Source organism: Falco cherrug, chromosome 16 (genome assembly GCF_023634085.1).
Source record: "Falco cherrug isolate bFalChe1 chromosome 16, bFalChe1.pri, whole genome shotgun sequence".
NCBI classification, from domain to species: Eukaryota; Metazoa; Chordata; class Aves; order Falconiformes; family Falconidae; genus Falco; species Falco cherrug.
In genome coordinates this window covers 4253625-4272525 of record NC_073712.1, presented here as the reverse complement: position 1 = coordinate 4272525, position 18901 = coordinate 4253625, and the positions used below count along the sequence as shown (strand labels likewise).

Genomic DNA, 18901 nt, shown 5'->3' with positions numbered 1-18901 from the left:
GTTGTGTAAATATGTGGGGATTTTGAGTGGGTGTGCAGGCTGTGAACCAGGATACCTAGAAATTATTTTTACTGGAGAAATACTGTTGACTGTGACTCTGTGTCCAGATAGCTGCTATCAGGAGTTGCTAAGTGTGGATTTGAAGGTGTTGATAAAGAATATGTTTTGATAATTTGATTACTTTTTATTGTAGTTCTGCCTTTGACACAAAAACTTCATTGCGTGTGGCTGTAAAGAAGCTGTCCCGACCATTTCAGTCTATCATCCATGCCAAAAGGACCTACCGAGAGCTACGGCTACTTAAGCACATGAAACACGAAAATGTAAGTTGAAGGAGGTGGTGTGAAAAGTTGGTCTGAAGTTGATCTATCCATTGAGCATCCGTCATGATTGCATTTAAGGATCTTGTTGCATACCTTTTTTTCTAATACTAAATACAAAACTTGCAGTAGTCCAAGGGATTCTAGCTGTAGAAGACAATGCAGATTAAAAAACCAAACCCCAAGAAATACATAACCAATTTTGTGTTAAAAGATCTTGGTATTTCCTAGAGTAATGTGGAAATTACTGCTTAGCAGGTTCATGCTGTCTTAAGGATTTAGGACACAGGTGATAGCACGTACATTCTCCTGCACGCTTGCTGTAGTAAGCTGTAGTTTTTATGTTAAGTATTTGTTTTAAAAAAGAAAATCTAAGCTTGTTTCTAGTGTCTCCTAGAGGGTTTTTCATACTTGTTTTGGCTTGCCTGCGTCAGAAGGGTGTGGAGTAGATGTTCACTAGATTTCTGTAGGTAAAACAGGGAGGAAAAAAGGGAGTGGAAATTGAATGACTTTTCATACAAGCCATCCACTTAAATCACCAGCAGGGAAACAAAATAGGATGTGACAAATATTATGTTGAGCTTTTTTTGATATAACCTCCATTTTGTATAGAAAACAGGTGGTTGACCAGATCTGTGTGTTTGTGGCATTAACACACCAACATATGTATATTCCATGCTGTTTGGAGCAAATACTACATGCAGTGGAGCAAAAAGTCCTGTCCTCTGTAGAGCTGTCAGAATGTCAGCAGGAGAGGAGGGCTCTTGATTTCTGTTGTCCAACCAAGCTCCCACTTAGCAGAAGGGAAATCTTGTTTTGGAAGCAAGCTGAGAAAACCTGGGACCTTTATCTGGCACTAAAAGCCAAACAAGCATAATTCCATTGTAAGGTTCTCCTTGGGTGGTCTGTTCAGAATTTCTTTTGTTGTGCAGTGGTGGTTGTGTGTGATGGCTTCGAACTACCTCGGTCAGCGGCTGGTATCCTCTAAATCTTCTTGGTGTTTTTAGTGTGGCCAGTGTAATTGGCACTTTTGAGACATGTACGTACCATTGTCAACAATTCTTCCTTCATGCCTCTGTACGATACCATTGTCTCAACAGTAGGGGTAGCATCTGATCATGCTTAATATCCATCCCCTGGAGTTTTTTCTGGACCTTTTCTCATAGCTGAGATACTCTCCAAACAAGAAAGCTTTGAATATCTGTTGCCAAATTAAAAAAACAAACCAAAACCAATGGTGTATCAATCCATTTTGTCTAAGCTAATAAAGTTAAGCAATGAAAATTAGGTTGTGACTGGTGCTATGGCAGTTCTGTGTTTGGCATTAATTGGTATTTTTGGATTAGTATTGTGAAGAACCTATATAGCTTTGAGTAAAGGATAAAAGGAAGTGAAGTTGTTTATATATAGAAATACTTACTATCAGTTCATCGTACCATCATCTATCTGTGGGAAGTTTATCTAGGTTGTGGTTTAAAAATCCTGCAGATGCAGAGATGTTCAGAGCTGGTTCAGGCAGTATCTTGACTATTCAGGTCTCAGTTTGGAGGTAAAATGCTCGGTTTTACGTGGCACAGAACATGCCAGCAAATCTGGAAGGTATGGTAGTTTAAGGGGCTTGACTCAGAATGGTTTTCTATATCCTGTATCTAGCCTGGCTCATGATGATCTTGAGCAAATGAATGGACCTGCAGAGCACTGGAGCGTGTCTGCATTACATTTTCAAGTTCCAGGAGGTCTTGTTAGCGTGCATAAAGCACAATGCTGAGCAGATACAGGTTTGTTGTCATATGAAGACATTAATAAGTTCTGTGACATGCTAAAATGCTGGGAGGGGAAAGCAAAAGATGAAGAGTTGGATTCTGAATTCACTGGTGTTCATGCTTCCATAGAAGTGAGTCAGTTATTCTGCAGCACATCACTGTATTTCTGAAGTCTAGATAGCAAAGTCAGTTTTGTCTTTCCATGCTAAACTGGATGGATAATGTTGATTTTTTCTGTAAACAACAATACAGAAGAGTCCACCAGAAAAGGAAACTGTAAGCACAAGAATTATTAATGCAGGATGGGTGTGAATGTTTGAAGAACATGCCTGTCTAGAAATGGAATTGCCACAGTATATATCGGGGAGGCAGGGAAGTGTTTTTCTTTCCAGTTTCTTCAATAAAATGTAATCTATAATGTATAATATAGATTAGACAGAGACTTTTATTTCCTACCTACTTGCTCTCTTCCAAAAACATAGCCTAGGTTCCCCAAAGATACTGCCTTTAGGCAGAAAAACTAAAGACAGTATCTCAGTTGATTCTGACATCCTTGGCAAGTGTAAACAATGGGATAAAAAGGATGGTGCGAAGGGGAACAAGGGGATCCAGCTCTTGATTTTGTCTGCATGCTTGAGCCGTTACTGAAGTTGCTGAAATGTGTGTGATGCTTGTGTATCTGAGACAAGTGAGCTGCTGACTTGAAAAGGGGAGTGTTTTGGAGGTGGATGAAGAAAACCTCTCTCTGTCTCACATTCATAAAATATTATTTGCTATTAAGAGAAGGAAAATAAGGTTTAAAAGCATGTTTCAGTGAAAAACAGACCAAACTTTATTGACCAGATGGAATATATTTTTTTTTTAAATGCTGTAAATGACCTAGAAGATAATTATGGGATAATAAGGTGTAGCTCTTCTTTTGCACAAAACACATGCATATCCTTTTACCCTCAAATAGTTCAGCTGTTAAACAAAAGGTGGAGTAGCTACTCTTTGGGCAGAAAATACAAATGACAGTGTGAAGCTGTCAAGTGTGTGAAAATTGGGTCCTCATTGCATTGCACTGTTTCCCTGACTACTTTTCTAGTGTCATCGTCATTATTCATTGCTTGTGTTATGGATCCTTGAATTTTTCTAGCCATTACACAAGTGAAACAAGTATAGTCTCCCAATTCTGATCTTAGGATCTAGTCAACAGTATAACTAAGAATTGAGCAGGAAGCAAACAGTTTTGCCTGGTGGTTGTTTTTTTGGTTTTCTCATCCATTTACTTCCTGAACAAACTTTAGTTGATTTTGGAAATAAGATACTCTAAACCAGTGTTTACACCTGCTTTTTGTTATGGTTCCTGTTTGATGCTTTCAGTGGATGGCTGGTGTGCAAAGACAGCTGTACATTTTTAACCTTAATGGTTTTATTTTTTTTTACACAAGAATTGGAATGGTTTTTGCTGATCTTGCATGAATACTAATTTGTCTACGTCTGAATGATTCATGTAGCTGGAAATGAAACATCTATTGCAATGAGTGGTTTCTGTTCCACAAAGGATCTTAGTACCTATGACTGTATTTCACAGCTTTTTCACTTTACTGTTTTCTTTCTAGGTGATTGGCTTGTTGGATGTGTTCACCCCTGCCAAGTCCCTAGAAGAATTCAATGATGTGTAGGTAACTTCTCTGAAGACTGGAACAAAACATCTTTTGTATCTTCCTTACATCTCCCAGATTATTATAGAAATATTTGCCACCTTAATTTGTCTGCTGTCATTCCAAAAAATTCTGAATTCCAACAAAAAGATACTAGGACATCCTAAACTGTTGGACTCGTCAAACTTGTTCATTTGTGTTTTATTGACCAGTGCTGTAGGAATCAGCGTACTAATCTGCTATGTTTTTTAAAGCGTTGTGAACTATATTTCATTCAGCGACATGCTTTTGGACAGTCAGCCCTGCTACTGGAGCTTCGTAGGGAATTTTTATCTTAGTACTGCTGAAGGGATTGCTTCATAGCCTATGTGTTTCCTTTTGTTTGTAGGTACCTGGTGACACACCTTATGGGAGCAGATCTGAACAACATTGTGAAATGCCAGAAACTCACTGATGACCATGTGCAGTTCCTCATATACCAAATTCTTCGGGGACTGAAGGTACTTGCACCTGTCCTACCTGAATGTTGATGGCTCATAGACAGAGGTGGAAGTTCTTGATGAATGTCATATCCTCAGAGATTCATATGAGTACATAGTGGGGCTTCTGTAACTTTCCTAATGTATCATAGGATAACCTTTTACTATCGTTCTTTCACATCATACGTCTTTGGAGCTCTGTATCAGTAAAGTTGTATATCATTTAAGACTGTATTTTTATGTGTTTCTGTGGGCAGAGTCTGGAATACCATGCTGCTCTCTAATCTGCTCAGACTATGAATCTTCCATTTCTTCAGTTTTGTTTACTTGTGTTGTTCTGTTCGTAGTGGCAGTGCTGGGTGTTCCTAAGGAGAGACAAAGTGAAACACCTACCTGCTTGAAACCTATAGACGCGCACTCAGTTCCTTCTGCAGACGAGCTGTAGCATTTGAATTGTGTGGGATGGGGTAGGGCAGTATTGTCTAGTGAAGAAATGAGAAGGAGGGTACTTGGACTGATACATAAAATTTGTCATCTTGCTTTACAGTACATCCATTCAGCTGACATAATACACAGGGTAAGTATTTATCCTAAGATTGCTTCCTGTACTGAACAGATGTCTTTAAAAAAATGTAGCACAGAATCTTACAACATGGCACCTATAGAGACCAGGAGAAATTTTCTGAGAATTATTTTGGTTAAACAGTCAAAAGGTTAAACATGGGAGGTGGTTGTCAAGATGCTTAGTTTCTGTTCCTGCCTAAGTTTGACTGTATCTTTGTGAAATACGTTCTCTATTTGTTAAATATACCTCTGTGGCGCTGGTGTTGTGATAAGCCTTTTATGCATTTTTGCTTATACATGACACCTGTGAGGACCACAGAAGAGATAGCTGACTCTGGGGTAAAATAATTTTCCCAAGTATGGGAAGTTGATATCTACAGCCAGTTACAATCTATTTTCTATCTGCATTTACAATTTTATCTACTTTGGACTTGTGAAACAACATATATACTAGTGTTAATGCTAATGTTTAATTTTTTAGGATTTAAAACCTAGTAACCTAGCTGTAAATGAAGACTGCGAGCTAAAGGTAACGTAATCACAAGGTCTGGTTGGTTTGACTGTGATTTGAGTGAATGCTGTGCAGATGTCCCTTGGAATTAAAGAGACAATAATTCCTTATGGCAATACTTTTGTGGCCCAAAGTAATAACATCCTTCCCAGCTGTAAAGGCTGTAAGGATGATTCATTAAAAAAACAGGAAAAAAATACAGAAAAAACATCATGAAAGTGAAGAGTTAACAAGTTTAGATCGGGTTAATTTCTTTAGAAGCAAGATATCCAGACATAATTCTGATTGTTGAGTCCTGTGCTGTTCTAGGCTAGTTTCTTTTAATGGGTTGTGAAATTCAGTTTCATAGTCTGCTTTTGCAGCTGCAACACTTCTCCTTCACCCAATCCAATAACTTCCTAGTTGTTTGCTCTTAACTCGTTCGCATCATTCCACTGCAGTAGTTGTTAGATGTCTTTTCTATTCTGTAGATCCTGGATTTTGGCTTGGCCCGACACACCGATGATGAGATGACGGGGTATGTGGCTACCCGGTGGTACAGGGCTCCAGAGATCATGCTGAACTGGATGCATTACAACCAGACAGGTAATGCATTTAACTAACACAGTGCTTTTCAGTTCCTGACTTGTGGAAAAAGAGAGGTTGTCCTTTGTAGGTGCTCCTTTCCATTTGATTGTGTAAGTTGGCAGTGACAGTAACTACGCTTCAGTAAGGGTGATTAAAAGAAGGAAGGCATAGAATTAGTATTCGAGCCACAGTCAACCAGATGTAAGCTAAGAATCGTTGTGATAGCATTCACGAGACTTCTTTAGGCTTGAATCTTTGAAACTGCAATCAGCAAAATACTGTCAGCACTTATCCCTTATTTTTCCTAGCACAGTGGTTTTTAAGGTGAGTGAAATGTATCTGGATGAGGAGAAAGTGTGTTTCTAGGCAGCTGCTGGAAACACGTTGAAGAATGTCTGGAGTTACGGTGTGAAGATATGCTAAAAAGTATATAAGTCTCCATTCCTGTCCTCTCTTCTTAGCCAGTTCTTCACAGTTTTATCTTCCTCACAGTTTCCAGTATTTTCTCAGCAACACACTGTGCTTCCCTACAATACTCCCAGATCAGGCACAGAAGAAAAGCAAAGGCGAAGAATAGTTCTTGTGCAGGAGAGGATATGGATCAAAGAAAATAATGTGTTACTCTGATTTCATACTTCACTACTTCTTCTTCTTTTCTCTTCTGCTCTTGCATGTCTATGGACTTGTCCTGTATCCGTAGTATTAACAGTTGGTGGTTGTTTGGGTAGAATTTACATGAGGCCATATGCAAGTTCATTCCTTAGAGCTGTCTTGAACAGGTTTCTTCCTCTTCGATTGCGTAGATTCCTCCCCAGCTCTGTGGTGTTCAGTGCATGTTACGCTCTGGAAGGAGATTTTGCATGGTCTAGTGTTCTGTTATTTGGACTGTTCTTAGACTATGTAGTTACTGAACGGTATCAGTTAGCTTGCAATGTTTCGTCAATTGTTTCAATGCCATAAAGCTATTTAAGGGGAAAGTTGTTTCTACTTGTTGGATAGGGTGATTCTATTAAGACTGTATTCTTCTGCATTACATTGTTTTGTTTATTTTATTTTGTTTAGTTGATATTTGGTCAGTGGGATGCATTATGGCTGAACTGTTGACTGGAAGAACGTTGTTCCCCGGTACAGACCGTATCCTTTAAAAGTAATATATTTTTTGAAATGGGAGTTAGAGATCTTCACTTTCACATACTTCACAAGAAAAGAAGTTCTGGGGTTGGTTGTGGGGGTGGGTTGGTTGGTTGTTAAATGAATGGCTTTTTGCTCACAGTGCGATGAGGTGAGTTCTTGGTTTTACTGCACATGAAACAATTATGGTGTGCAAGAAGGCAAATCTCTTTATTGTCTGTTAGCATCACTGGAATTACTGACATGTTTGTTTCTGGGAGTTACATTCCTTTAAGTTTATTTAAATTCATTGCTCTAAGAGTTTGTGGAAAATAACTGCATGGAGTAGGCTGTCTGCTAAGAATTCTCTCACTCTTCAGGTTTCTAGCAAATGTGAAGCATCCCTTCTGGCCTCTCTTCTGTATCCTGGTGGCATGCGGGGAAAGCAGTGGGTTTGCAGATTCTTTAATGCCAAGGATCTTGTTCCAAATAGCTCTGAAATGTTTAGGTTCCGCTTCCATGCTTGAGTGTAAACAGATTGAGCCTTCTTTTGCTGTATGCTTCTGCTGATGTGAAAAATCAAGCTTGAATAACATCTTTTCAAAATTATTTTTTTGCTGCACCGAAGTGGGACAGGTAGGACACTGCCAAATTTATGAGAGTGCACTTCATGAGAGTTGCTTGCATTTTTCCCCAGGAAATTATAACAATCTGTGTCAAGTGTCAGTTCTACTTGCAGCTTTTGTTTGTTTGGCTGCACGATGTACAGCAGCAGTTTACTACTGGAAAGATTTTTCATTGCCTAGAAATTGGGCTTTATTTGCCAGAGGAAATTACATTGCCCACCATTTACCAAAGTTTATTCTTTCAACTGCAGTTTATTTCTTTTAATAACTTTTGTTAATAACCAATACAAATACTAATAATTTAAGTCAAATATGTTAGCATTTGCTGAAAAGAAAACTAGTGTTAGAAGTGTTGGCCTGTATACTGCATTACTTCTGGAAAGCATCTAGATTCCAATACTCTTTAAGCAGGGGGGGAGGCTCTCATTCCAGTTTTGACAGTTTCACCTGCCTTTTCAGTGTGCTTTAACCCTTTTTTTCTGCCTGTCTCCATCTCATAATCTCTCTCCACATTTGTTGGACTTGCTGTACTTTACTGTTTAGTCATCTCTGCTATATTTTTCTGTTGTCAGAAACAGAACTAGAACAGCCACACAAAAGTGGTTTTGAAGCTAGAAAAAAGTTGCCATATTTCTGTCCGCTGATTTAGCACTTATAATTTGGTTCGGGCAGGTTTTTTAATTTCTTTTCAGGAAAAAATGAGAAATTGGTAATTGTTGATTCAAACAAAGCAGAAGGCTTTAAGCTGCTGCCATTATTTGACCCTAGTAACAGTGACACTTTAGATTTTTAAAAATCTTGATACTTGCAAATAAAATAGTTGCTGATAAGATTTGCAATATGTAAGAAATACTTTGTGATGGGTTCTTTATGAATTGAACAAAAGCCTGAGAAGTTGTTATCTTCCAAGCCTGAGAAGTTGTTTTTTCTCTAACACTGTTCTTAGCTGTGAATTGCAGCCAATAGTATCCACAATGCAAAATAAGGTTTACTTTTAGGATTGAAATTGTTTGCTTTGTCATATTAAGATACTTTACTAACTTTTATTTCCCAGCAGATGCTTGTGATTCTTTTCCTTAAATGCTCAATTTCTTTCACAAATGGCAGTAACGCTTTTGAATTAAATTTGATTTTAAGAAAAATTAAGCCAAATCCTTTCCTTTTGTAACTAAAACTTGGTAGTATTATAGTTATGGTTTGTATGTGATTCCCCGCTTTATGTAACCTATATGCTGATTGATCATGAGGTGAGAACTGTAAGGGGAGCAGCGTTTGTGATCTTGTTTGTGCATGTAACGTTTATCCAAGTCTCTGGAAAGGCACCAAGCTGTCAGCTTTCACTGCAGTTTTGCTGACATCTAAAGAGAGCAGCCAGGAGTGAGGTAACAATTGGTTCCAGCTTCTTCCTGTCTTGGAAGGTTCTTTGAAATCATTATATGCGCGTGATTTTTGGAGCAAGTTTTAGGAATTTTCCAGATGTAGATCCTGTTGGGTGCTTCTGGCTCTTAGTAATTTCTTTGTACCTGCAGGTTTGCTGAGGCCTCTGTTCCTCCTGTAGTGACATTATGCAATTGCTGACCTAGTGACTTCGCAATTAATATTAATATGCTTAATTCAAGGTATATTTACCATGCTTCTAGGAGCCAATGATACAGTATATCTAAATCCACTGCAGTTCTAGGGAATTTCCTTTGTAGTTGGAGGCAATGTGACACTGTATTCTGTGTGTTTCAGGAAGCTGCAAACTGTTCCCATTTGACAACTGAAAATTTGACGTCGTTCTTGCATTTTGGGCTCAAGATGTTGATTTTTCTTAACTCTATAGCTTCACATTTCCAAAATTAAGTAGATAGAAACAGAATAGGTAGTGCCTTCTCAGGACTATCATCTTCCCGTTCAGATGGTTTGTTTGAAATGCTATTCCCTTTAACCCAGGTTGTAGCAGAAATGGTGTGAAGTTATTTACAGTCCATCAGATATTTCTTTATACAGCCTGGAGATGCATATATAACTTGTAAGGGGCTTCAGTACAGGCAAGCTGTACAGTTAATTTAATCTGGTAAGTAATAAATTTGTATTCTGAGATAATCTTCAATTCTGCCTATGGTAATTATGCCACTGATAATGCCAGATTTGGTTTTAAGTTCTGAAGGACTTAATCTTTAGAGGTTCTGAACATGGCTGTCATTGACATAAAGCAAGAATGGTAGGTACTCTTAGGAAAAAACCCTACGATTAATATCTGCTTAACTCTGCAGGATTGTTATAGTATTCCTAACTTAAAACTGAGTGTAAGCTAATGGAATTGTTGCTATTGTAATCAATGGATGGAAATATTTGGATGAAAGATGGATTTCTCATGCTGGTAAAACCTCTGCCAGGAGGCAGAGAAAGGGAGCAAGACTGTGGGAAAGACTAGCCAGAGACAAAAAAATTGAGGTGATGAAAATCGGAGTCCCTTGGGCTCTTAATGAGAGGCATAGCTAGAGGCTTTCCTTCTAGTATTCCCCTGTCTTATGCCAAGATTAGTTTCTGTTAAACATGTATATTCTTCATTTTTTTACAGCTCTTGTAATGTGAATGATACATACAAATAAGTAGGAAAGTTGACTTTAAGTTTGACAGTTTGACTTGCATAAAATGATATAAAGTACAAATAAGAATATCTTGAATGTTTCGTACTAGTTTAGCCAATTTTCTGATTCTGTATGTTTTGAGTTGACTGTATTCCCTTTAAACTCTGAAGAATGTGTTTATTACTATTTTTATTCAGTAGTAAAAGACTTCTATGGTAACTAACCAGTCTGAAATTACATATTCTTCTGATACATCTTACTCTTGCTTGTGGTGGCAGCTAAAACAACTTCTGAACTTTGCTTTGCCTGGATACGCTCTTACAGTCTTGTGGTGCCTGCTGCTGGTAGTGATGGCAGGTTGTTTTCTGACTGTTAGAAATCAGTGAGACTCGTCAGCTGTTGGAAGTACCCGGTGATGGCATTTGGGGTTTGCATGCTGTGCTCTCCTTCTCCATGCACATGTGGGGTTTTTTTCTTTTGCTTTGTATTTACTAAGTCTTTTTTTCCTGTCTCTTTAATTGCTTTATGGCTCATTTCTCTGGGATGTGGTAGGCCCTGTAGTTAAATGAATGGTGTAATTCAGCAAGTTGGAGATGGCAGGCCTAAAACTGGAGGCAGGGCTGGGGTTTGGTGTGCTTATGGCAGGGCTGGTCACACGTTCTGTGTTTCCTTTGGTTTATCTGAAAAGTCACTGAAGCGTATTACACAGCTATCTTCCAGTAGCAATTTTCCCTGGGAAAAGAACTGGGCAGCGCTATTGTTGGCACACCTGGTGCACGTGATATTAAATACCTTTAAAAGAATTTAAATATTTAAACTGAGGTATGGCATGTGACTTCTGAGGCAGCGTGTCAGCAGTCTGATTTGCACCACTGTTTCTTGCACAAGAATGAGTGAAAGATGTAAGGGCTGTTTTAAACGGCACTGAAGAAAAGCCAATTTAATTGAGCTAATTGCGGTTAGTATAGCACCTTCTGCTAATTCTCCTACACCAGTGGATATACTGATTTCATTTTAAGCATTGACAATTAGGAGTCGGCAATTCAGCAGCTAAGCTAAATTCTACTAGATACATTAGGTGGGAGTTGGCCAAGCAACTTGAGAAGTGAGAAATTAGTTCAGCTGTTCTGACAAAGTACTATTTCCAGGGCTTTTAATTCATTTCATATGTAAAACTTAAGACCAAAGTTTACATCAAAAGATAAATGTTTGAGTGAAGTACTGGTGACTTCCTTCAATAGGCAGTTTGTGCCAGTATTACAGGAACTCCAAGGCATTTTTCAAAAAACAGGAGACACTTTTTGAAGTTCGTGTAGTACTCAAAAGATATTCTGTCAAGGATTTGTAACTGTATCTTAAAACATCAGGGAGGCACTGATCCCTGAAAAAACATTGTCTAGTAAGTAGGCTACTTTTATTGGAAGGAAAGTGTGTGACTAGTTCGATATAATTTTAAGAGCAAATATAAACTTTACAGACAGTCTTAAAATCCCTAGTAGGTTTTGAAGGGCAGCATGGTGGATAATTCAGAGAAGAAGGGAGATTATTCTTTTAATGGTTTTGAAAAGATAGCTTGTGTCTCTTTACTATCTTGAGTTTTTTGACATAAAACTGTCATTAGTGGATTTTTTGTCCTCAAGTATATGTCTTGTCATTTATGCTTTGTTAAAGAGGACAGCTGCGGGTGGTACGTGGCCTGGTGGAAGCTCTGTTCTGGATAACGCTATTTGCATCTGCGATGTTACGTCTTGTGAGCTTTTTACACAGAGATTTTAATTCTGAGCTCGTATTATGTTTCTCTCCACCACTGCAGCAGGTCTGTAGGCAGAAGGGAGATGCAGGTGCTTTGGCCTCCCCTCATGCTGGCTGCAGGGGAGCTGGCAGGGCCAGCACCCTCTGCCAGCTGCAGCGCCCCACCTGCTCTGGGCCTGGGACACGTGCACCCCCTGCTCAAGTGGAGGGATGCTGTAGGTCGTGAGCAGGGTCCAGACACTTTCTTGCTTTCTAAGTTTTAGAAGTGCCTGAATTACCTTGGTAGGTGTTCACAAAAGGCCTGACTTTTTTAATATTAGTGCTACACTTTTCAGCCTTCTGCTTAACTTCATCTGTCACTAACGCAACCTAATCCTGCTGACTGCTGCTACTTTGGTGTGGGGCCTGAGAGGGTGAAGTGAGCATGTGAACTGATCCTTTGCCAGTGGGGCAAAAGCTTTGACTTCTGCTCCTTGATAGTTAAGGATGCAGTGACTGATTGGATGCATGTGGTGTATCTGTAGACAAGTTGTTCAATCTGTCTGATATGGACAGAGCTGGTATTTGATTGTAAACGAGAGGAATGAATATGGTTTGCTCAAAACAGCTTTTCAGTCGAGGCCTTGGCAGGCATTAACTCTAAACATTAATAGGCTGATATATCGCACTTTTCATTTTGATGTGTCCCAGCATTTTCCTTTATGGTCCATCATTAGATATTGATCAGTTGAAGCTCATTTTGAGACTCGTTGGAACCCCAGGGCCTGAGCTTTTGAAGAAAATCTCCTCAGAGTCTGTGAGTTTACACTTTGATTGTAATATCTGCCCTTTCGGAAGTCCCAAGTTTGTATGTTGCCCTCCTCTAGTCTATCTGTAGTACGTGTTGGGATTTATTTTCTGTTATTTTTCTTCCTTTGTCATTCTTCACTCTTGGATGGCTTTGAGTTCTTACGCTGTGTGTATCTGCTCTTTATTCCTCTTACCTCTGCCTGTGGTATGATTTTCTTCCTCCCATATTCTCATTTTACTGCTTCGTGACTTTTCTTTCAGTTTGTGGGTTTATACTTCGTGATATATTGTATGATCAGATGCTGCTGGGGAAGTATTTTTCACAGCTAAGAGCTTGAGGCTCGTCGCAATTATTATTTCTCCAGATTGCCCACCCAGGGATCTTTCTTAACAGGAGCAAGTGTGTTATCCTCTTAACACACTCAGTCCCTTCTGTAGTATGATTAATTTCTGTAACGCTACTGCTACCAGCTTTGTTTTTGTAGCACAAAATCCAAAATACCTTTTAGGTGCTTTTGTGGCAGCTGTTTCCAGAGCACACAGTGTAATGTAGTCTGCTGAGAATGTAACTAACTGTGCTGCGTATGTAAAGGGCCCTTTTATCAAGGTAATAGCACAAAGCTTTTTACAGTCTCCTTTTTTTAAAGGGTGACCTCTACTTTCAGCCACACTGCCTTTTTCTATATTGTTCTATTCTTGAATTGTGAACTTCTGCAAAGACAGTATTAAATGGCATTTCCTTTTACCTGTTTCTGAAGGTGACGTGCATAAAAGTTAGAGCAAGTGTTGCCCTAACGATACGGATTAACAAGTTATTGCATAGTGAGCCATCAGCTTCCGTAGGAGTAACTAGCAGCATGCTTTAGCAAGTCACTCTGCTGTTTCTGATACGTAATAGAGGATCAGCGTGGTGGAGAGTGATGATAAGATTATTTTCTACTGCAGCTTATGTTCTTTTTCAGGTAACAGTGGTAAATGCGAAACGCGAAGTTAGTCTTGAATTACATTTGATGAAGGTAGACATGTGGTGCAAGTTGGAATCAGTTGGCCAACTTGCTGAATATTGCAGTGGTTTAAAAACCATGGCATGTTCTGCCCTTGGAAAGGTTAGAACTGAATAATGCAGGTTTGCTTTGAGTGGCCTGTGACCTGACCTGAAGGGTAGTCCCCTATTTGAAGTACAAGGGATTAGCAAGAGAGATAAGCTTAAAGGTTGACTAGGTTAAGCAAAAGATTAGTTTGCATACGTAAGATTGAGCGAGTCTTTTTTTTTTTTTTTTTTTTTTTTAACATTGCACAATAAAAAGAATCATTGCTCTTAGCCAGGTCCAAAGCAAGAGTCTGTTTAAAAAAAAATAAATCAATAAAATACTGTTTCTGCTTTTTTTTTTTTTTTTTCCATTGTATGGAGATAGCAAAAGTACTAAGTGTTTGAGGGCCTTTAGTGTGTCACTGTAACAAATACTGGTTTTCTGCTGCATTACTTTACACTGTTATTTTCTCTGTTCACTGACATCCACTAACTCTTTCTTATGCAATGCTAATGTTTTGCTAATTTTGCATTTATTGCCTTCTGTCACCTCGCCCACATACCAAAGTGCATTCAAAGCTGTTTAGGAGGAGGTGTCAGCTGTGAGCCGATTTCACTTTGCACCACAAGGAATTTAAGTACTTTCTATGCAGCAAGGAAAAAAGCTGGTAACCAGTGCAGAGGATACAATTTTTGTTTCTGTTTTAATTTTTGTTCATTTTCCTGAGGCTGTATGTAGCTGCAGCAGCCTTGGAAAATTTTTAAGTAGCAGCTTCGGCCAAAGGAAACGTCTGCTCTGGTGGCTTAAAACTGTTGGGAAATGTGAACACAACTGTGTTGGAGTGTAATGCAGCTTATGGCAGACAGAAATATTTTCTGTACTGACACTGTTACCAACTGATCAGTAATGCTTCATTGTTCTAAGTGTTCACCAGTGCATTTGCTAAACTTTTCACAAGTATTTGAAAAAAATTAGTAGACCCTGCCTGTATGGCTTTTGCCTTGTGGTTTGCAGAAGAGATGCTTTGTATGCAGCTGTTTTCTGTTTAAAATGATTTTTGCACTGTTTTTAACAAAGCCCTTGACGTGGCACTTAAGATATTAACCAGCTTCAGCAGATCATGCGTCTGACGGGAACACCCCCTGCATATCTCATTAACAGGATGCCCAGCCATGAGGTGAGATCTGAGCAGACGAGGGGGGTTTGCAGGGCAGGTCTTCACTTGCAGTGTTTGCTGCTTCTATAAATGATATGCTCGCATGTGGCATGGGGTGGGCAATTAACTATCTGCTCTTGAGCAAGATCTTTGTACTAAATGAAGACTTGAGGTTTGGGCAGTGCGTACTCAACCACAGGCTTCTGAGGCTCACGAGAGCCTGGATGTGAGTTGGTTTTGCATTGTGCGCCACGTTGCGTGGCTTACCGACAGACACCACAGGGCACACAGCCTTAGCAGGACTCTGAGGCAGGCAGCTCTTGCAGCACCTCTTTGCTTTTCAGTCTTGCATGAACCCCCAAGGAATGTCAGCTCTTCCTCTGCTGTCTTGAGTGGCCTTTAGTTGGGAAGGGATAATGCTGATGGGCTTAGTATCAGAATCAATAAGGAGAAGGTAAAGGAAGGAGACAGACCATAATAACCAGTGCTTCAGGATGATTGAAATGTACTTTGTCTTGGCGACTGGCTCGTATTATACTTCAACCAAGCATTTATTTCCACAGGCAAGGAACTACATTCAGTCTCTGTCTTACATGCCGAAAATGAACTTTGAAAATGTGTTTATTGGTGCCAATCCACTAGGTAAGGCTTGCTTTTTAAATGTTGTGCTCTCTCTGAAGCTGAAGCTAGCATGTCCTGGGACACAGGTTTTCCCAAGGTTTTGTTTTGACTGCAGAAGTAGTTCAGAACGGAGCTACATACCATTTTTAAAGTTTACAAAGGATGTGTGGGCTGAGGGTATAAGAGGAAGAAATTGTGGGTGATGGGTGGGTCCTGAGAAACTACAGATTCCTCTTATACATTGGGCTTTTATGAGCTTACAGTTTAGAGTACGGTGTCACACAGCTCACTATATAAAATCCTTTCTCTTCTGTTTCGGTGCTTTTGCAGCTGTGGACTTGCTAGAGAAGATGTTGGTACTGGATACAGACAAACGTATTACTGCAGCAGAAGCGCTGGCTCACGCCTACTTTGCTCAGTATCACGACCCGGACGATGAACCAGTGGCAGACCCCTATGACCAGTCTTTTGAAAGCAGAGAACTTGAGATTGAAGAATGGAAAAGTGAGTTTGAGGGGCGGGAGGGAGAGCCAACCTGCTGCCCTTGCTGTCGGTTCCATCAGCTGCGGTTCAACTAAGCCATGCTAGTTAGAGGCACAAAAGAAACTGATAAAAACATGGGCATCCTGTTCTTTCTGAGATCCTTACGCCGAGCAAATATGTTGTGTGCTGTGCAGGTAATTAGCATAGTCCCTGGTAACTAATTACTATGAGCATATAAATATGTAGATGACATAGTTGCTCATGTGTTTATGTTTTCAGACTAACATCTCAACACTCTGGAAGTATCCTTTACTGCGTATGTTAATCTCCAAGAGTGGTGTAACCATTCTTCTTAATCAAACCATGTTTTTCGTTTAAAAGAGTGTTAGAACCTTTAAGATTGTTGCAGGTTTTCTTGCATGAGGGATGTCTTCAGTGCTACCATTACGTTTCTGTCATGCTTTTCCCACCAGGCCTGACTTATGATGAAGTAATCAGCTTTGTGCCACCACCGCTTGACCAAGAGGAGATGGAATCCTGAGAAACTGCCCTCTTCTGTTCGTCCCACTTCACTGTGAGGGGAAGGCCTTTTTCATAGGGACTCTCCAGTTATCGTTCAAGTGCCTCGTCACAACAATATTCTCCTTGGTGGAGGGGTTTTGTGTGTGTTGAATTGGGGAGGGTGGGGGGAGGGAAGAAAGCTGAGTCTATGTAAACATGCTGCATGCTCTCTTGTATTCTGTGTACAGCCTGGGGCGAGCCTCTGACCTGTGCTGACTGCTCTTCAGTCCTTCCAGAGTAACAGTGCTCAGCCAGTTTGTGCTGCTGGGGCAAGGTGGGGAAGTTGACCTTTAAAGTTTGGTTACAATCGTTGCCATTTATCAATTCTTCTACAACTGAGTAACCTCAAAATAATGCAAATTGTTTTATAGGCTTAGAGAGTCCTCTGTTTTCTTCAGGACTAAAGGTGGGGTTGAGGGATGTCCTTGTTCAGTGCCAGATGGCTGATTTACCTCCAGATCTTCCTGGTACAGCAGAATGTACAGGCCTTCTAATGTCTGATTCTTGGAACATGAAAAGGTTTTGTTTGAAACTGTAAATATGTTCGTGCCTTAAATGAATGGGGAGAGAGGGGAAAGGAAGTCTGGAGTGGAAATTCTGACCCACTGTTTTTCTGGGTGAAGGCTCCCAGATAGCCAGGCGTGAACTCTGTGTAATAGGGAAGTAACTTTCTGAGGCAGCAGCCTCTATCCCTGGATTGAGTATTCCTGTATCTTTCCCTCTTCCCCTCCTCTCGTTCTGAGGCTTCCCAGCACTAGTCTGCAGAAGACAGAGGCTGGAGGAGGTTCTTGCTAGCCACACATTGTGTATTTTGTTCCTTAAAAGGTGGGGTGGTTTTGCATGTCATAGCTGTATGTGCATGTAGAGCTGCTTGATTTTTGTCATTACTTTTTGGGGATGGCACTGGGGCAGTTCAGTTGTCAGTGAACTATTTTACTGAGTACCTCAGCCAGTGCCGTGAAGTCACAGCATCCTTCCTCTTGTGCTGCAGCTCGTTGTGAAATAACTGCCATGCTGGAGGCTTTGATGAGGAAAGGATCAAATATACGGCATAGAAACATGCACCTTTTTCTTTGTTCTGACCTTCTGGTTTCAAGGGAGGAGAGCGTGGGATGGAGGGTTTCTTGTGAGATCAAATGTTAAAAAAAAAAAAAAAAAAAATAGTTCTTGAAAGAAACAACCATGGCATCTTGTGCCAGAACTTAAGTTATTTCCTGAAAATAATCTTTTTAGAAGTATTGGAATCCAAAGCAAAGAAATAAGCATGCATAAAACCACAATCTCCCTTTCACTGTCTGTATCTATAAATATAAATATTTATATATATGAAACTAACATTTACTAGAGGATTTTTTTACCCTCTCAGATAAGAGCTTCTTGGCTGTTTTTTTAGCAGGTTGATCTCTGCCTGAGGAGATGTGAAAAGGGAGTATGTTTGAATACAAACATGGTTCAGATGTTTTGTATTTTCTAGGACTCTGCATGAGTGAAATGCCCAGAGTTAGAGACTGGCAGGAGGGAGGTTTCGCAGCATGTTTGTGTGCTAGAAACGCACCCGGGGAGCTCAGGAGCCCATCTTAGGACTTGTGGAGGACACTTTTTTTTTTTTAGATGCTTATTTGTTGCAGGCATCCTGTGTGGGCAGCGTACCTGTGTATGTGAGGAGAAAGGCTTTTGCAGTATTTTGTGTTCTTGTTACCTATGGGATGGGGAGGAACTGTTCATAGTGTTTCTACCCCGTGGTTGAAGAGGCGGCACGAAGGGATGGGACACGGATGACAAAGCCATTGATTCTTCCTAGGCTACTTTCCAGTGATCTGTTCAGGTCAAACACTTAATAAAGGTCAGGGGTGAGATGAAGAGAGCAGTTCTTTTGTGCTCTGGGATAAAACTCTCCTCGGCCCGAAAAAGTCAAGACAGAAAACCTCCCTTTTCTGCTGGACCAGCAGTCCAGGTATTCAAATGAAAATGTAGATATACTATGTAAACCTACAGCAAGATTATTTTTATCAGCCGTTTTATGTGTAGATGCTACAGTGTGATTTCATGCGGAAATATTGCTAAAGATTTTTAAAAATATAGATGTTGTGTGTGCGTGTGTGTGTGTCTGTGCGTGAGTGGGAATGTTTCATTCGGAGTCCGTGCTCTAACGGGAGCCCAGGTGGCATGCACTCCCTACCTTCAGTGCAATGCTGTTCAGCTGCCCGCAGACTGGGCAGGAGGACGCGCTTCAAAGAAAAGAGATCTGCTATTTTGTTTCTATCCATGAATTTTGCTGTAATTGGTTATGCCAGATAAGATGTCACAATACCACTGGTTAAAAATAAAACCTATTTTTCAGATTTA

The 18901-nt window shown here is 40.0% G+C and overlaps 1 protein-coding gene across 2 annotated transcripts in view; it reads left to right on the top strand.

Moving 5' to 3' along the window:
* The window catches only part of MAPK14 (mitogen-activated protein kinase 14), a 26545-nt gene extending 7644 nt beyond the window's left edge, over positions 1-18901 (top strand). The window contains exons 2-12 of one of the 2 annotated variants that reach the window (XM_055728351.1): positions 194-323; positions 3688-3746; positions 4118-4229; positions 4756-4785; positions 5254-5301; positions 5754-5868; positions 6913-6984; positions 14832-14911; positions 15454-15532; positions 15842-16015; positions 16468-18901. In XM_055728351.1, coding sequence (XP_055584326.1) covers positions 194-323; positions 3688-3746; positions 4118-4229; positions 4756-4785; positions 5254-5301; positions 5754-5868; positions 6913-6984; positions 14832-14911; positions 15454-15532; positions 15842-16015; positions 16468-16535 — 967 coding nt within the window. In that variant the 3' untranslated portion in view covers positions 16536-18901. Of the gene's footprint in view, positions 1-193; positions 324-3687; positions 3747-4117; positions 4230-4755; positions 4786-5253; positions 5302-5753; positions 5869-6912; positions 6985-12630; positions 12711-14831; positions 14912-15453; positions 15533-15841; positions 16016-16467 lie in introns of both variants that reach the window. The other variant, XM_055728350.1, reaches the window with a different exon arrangement.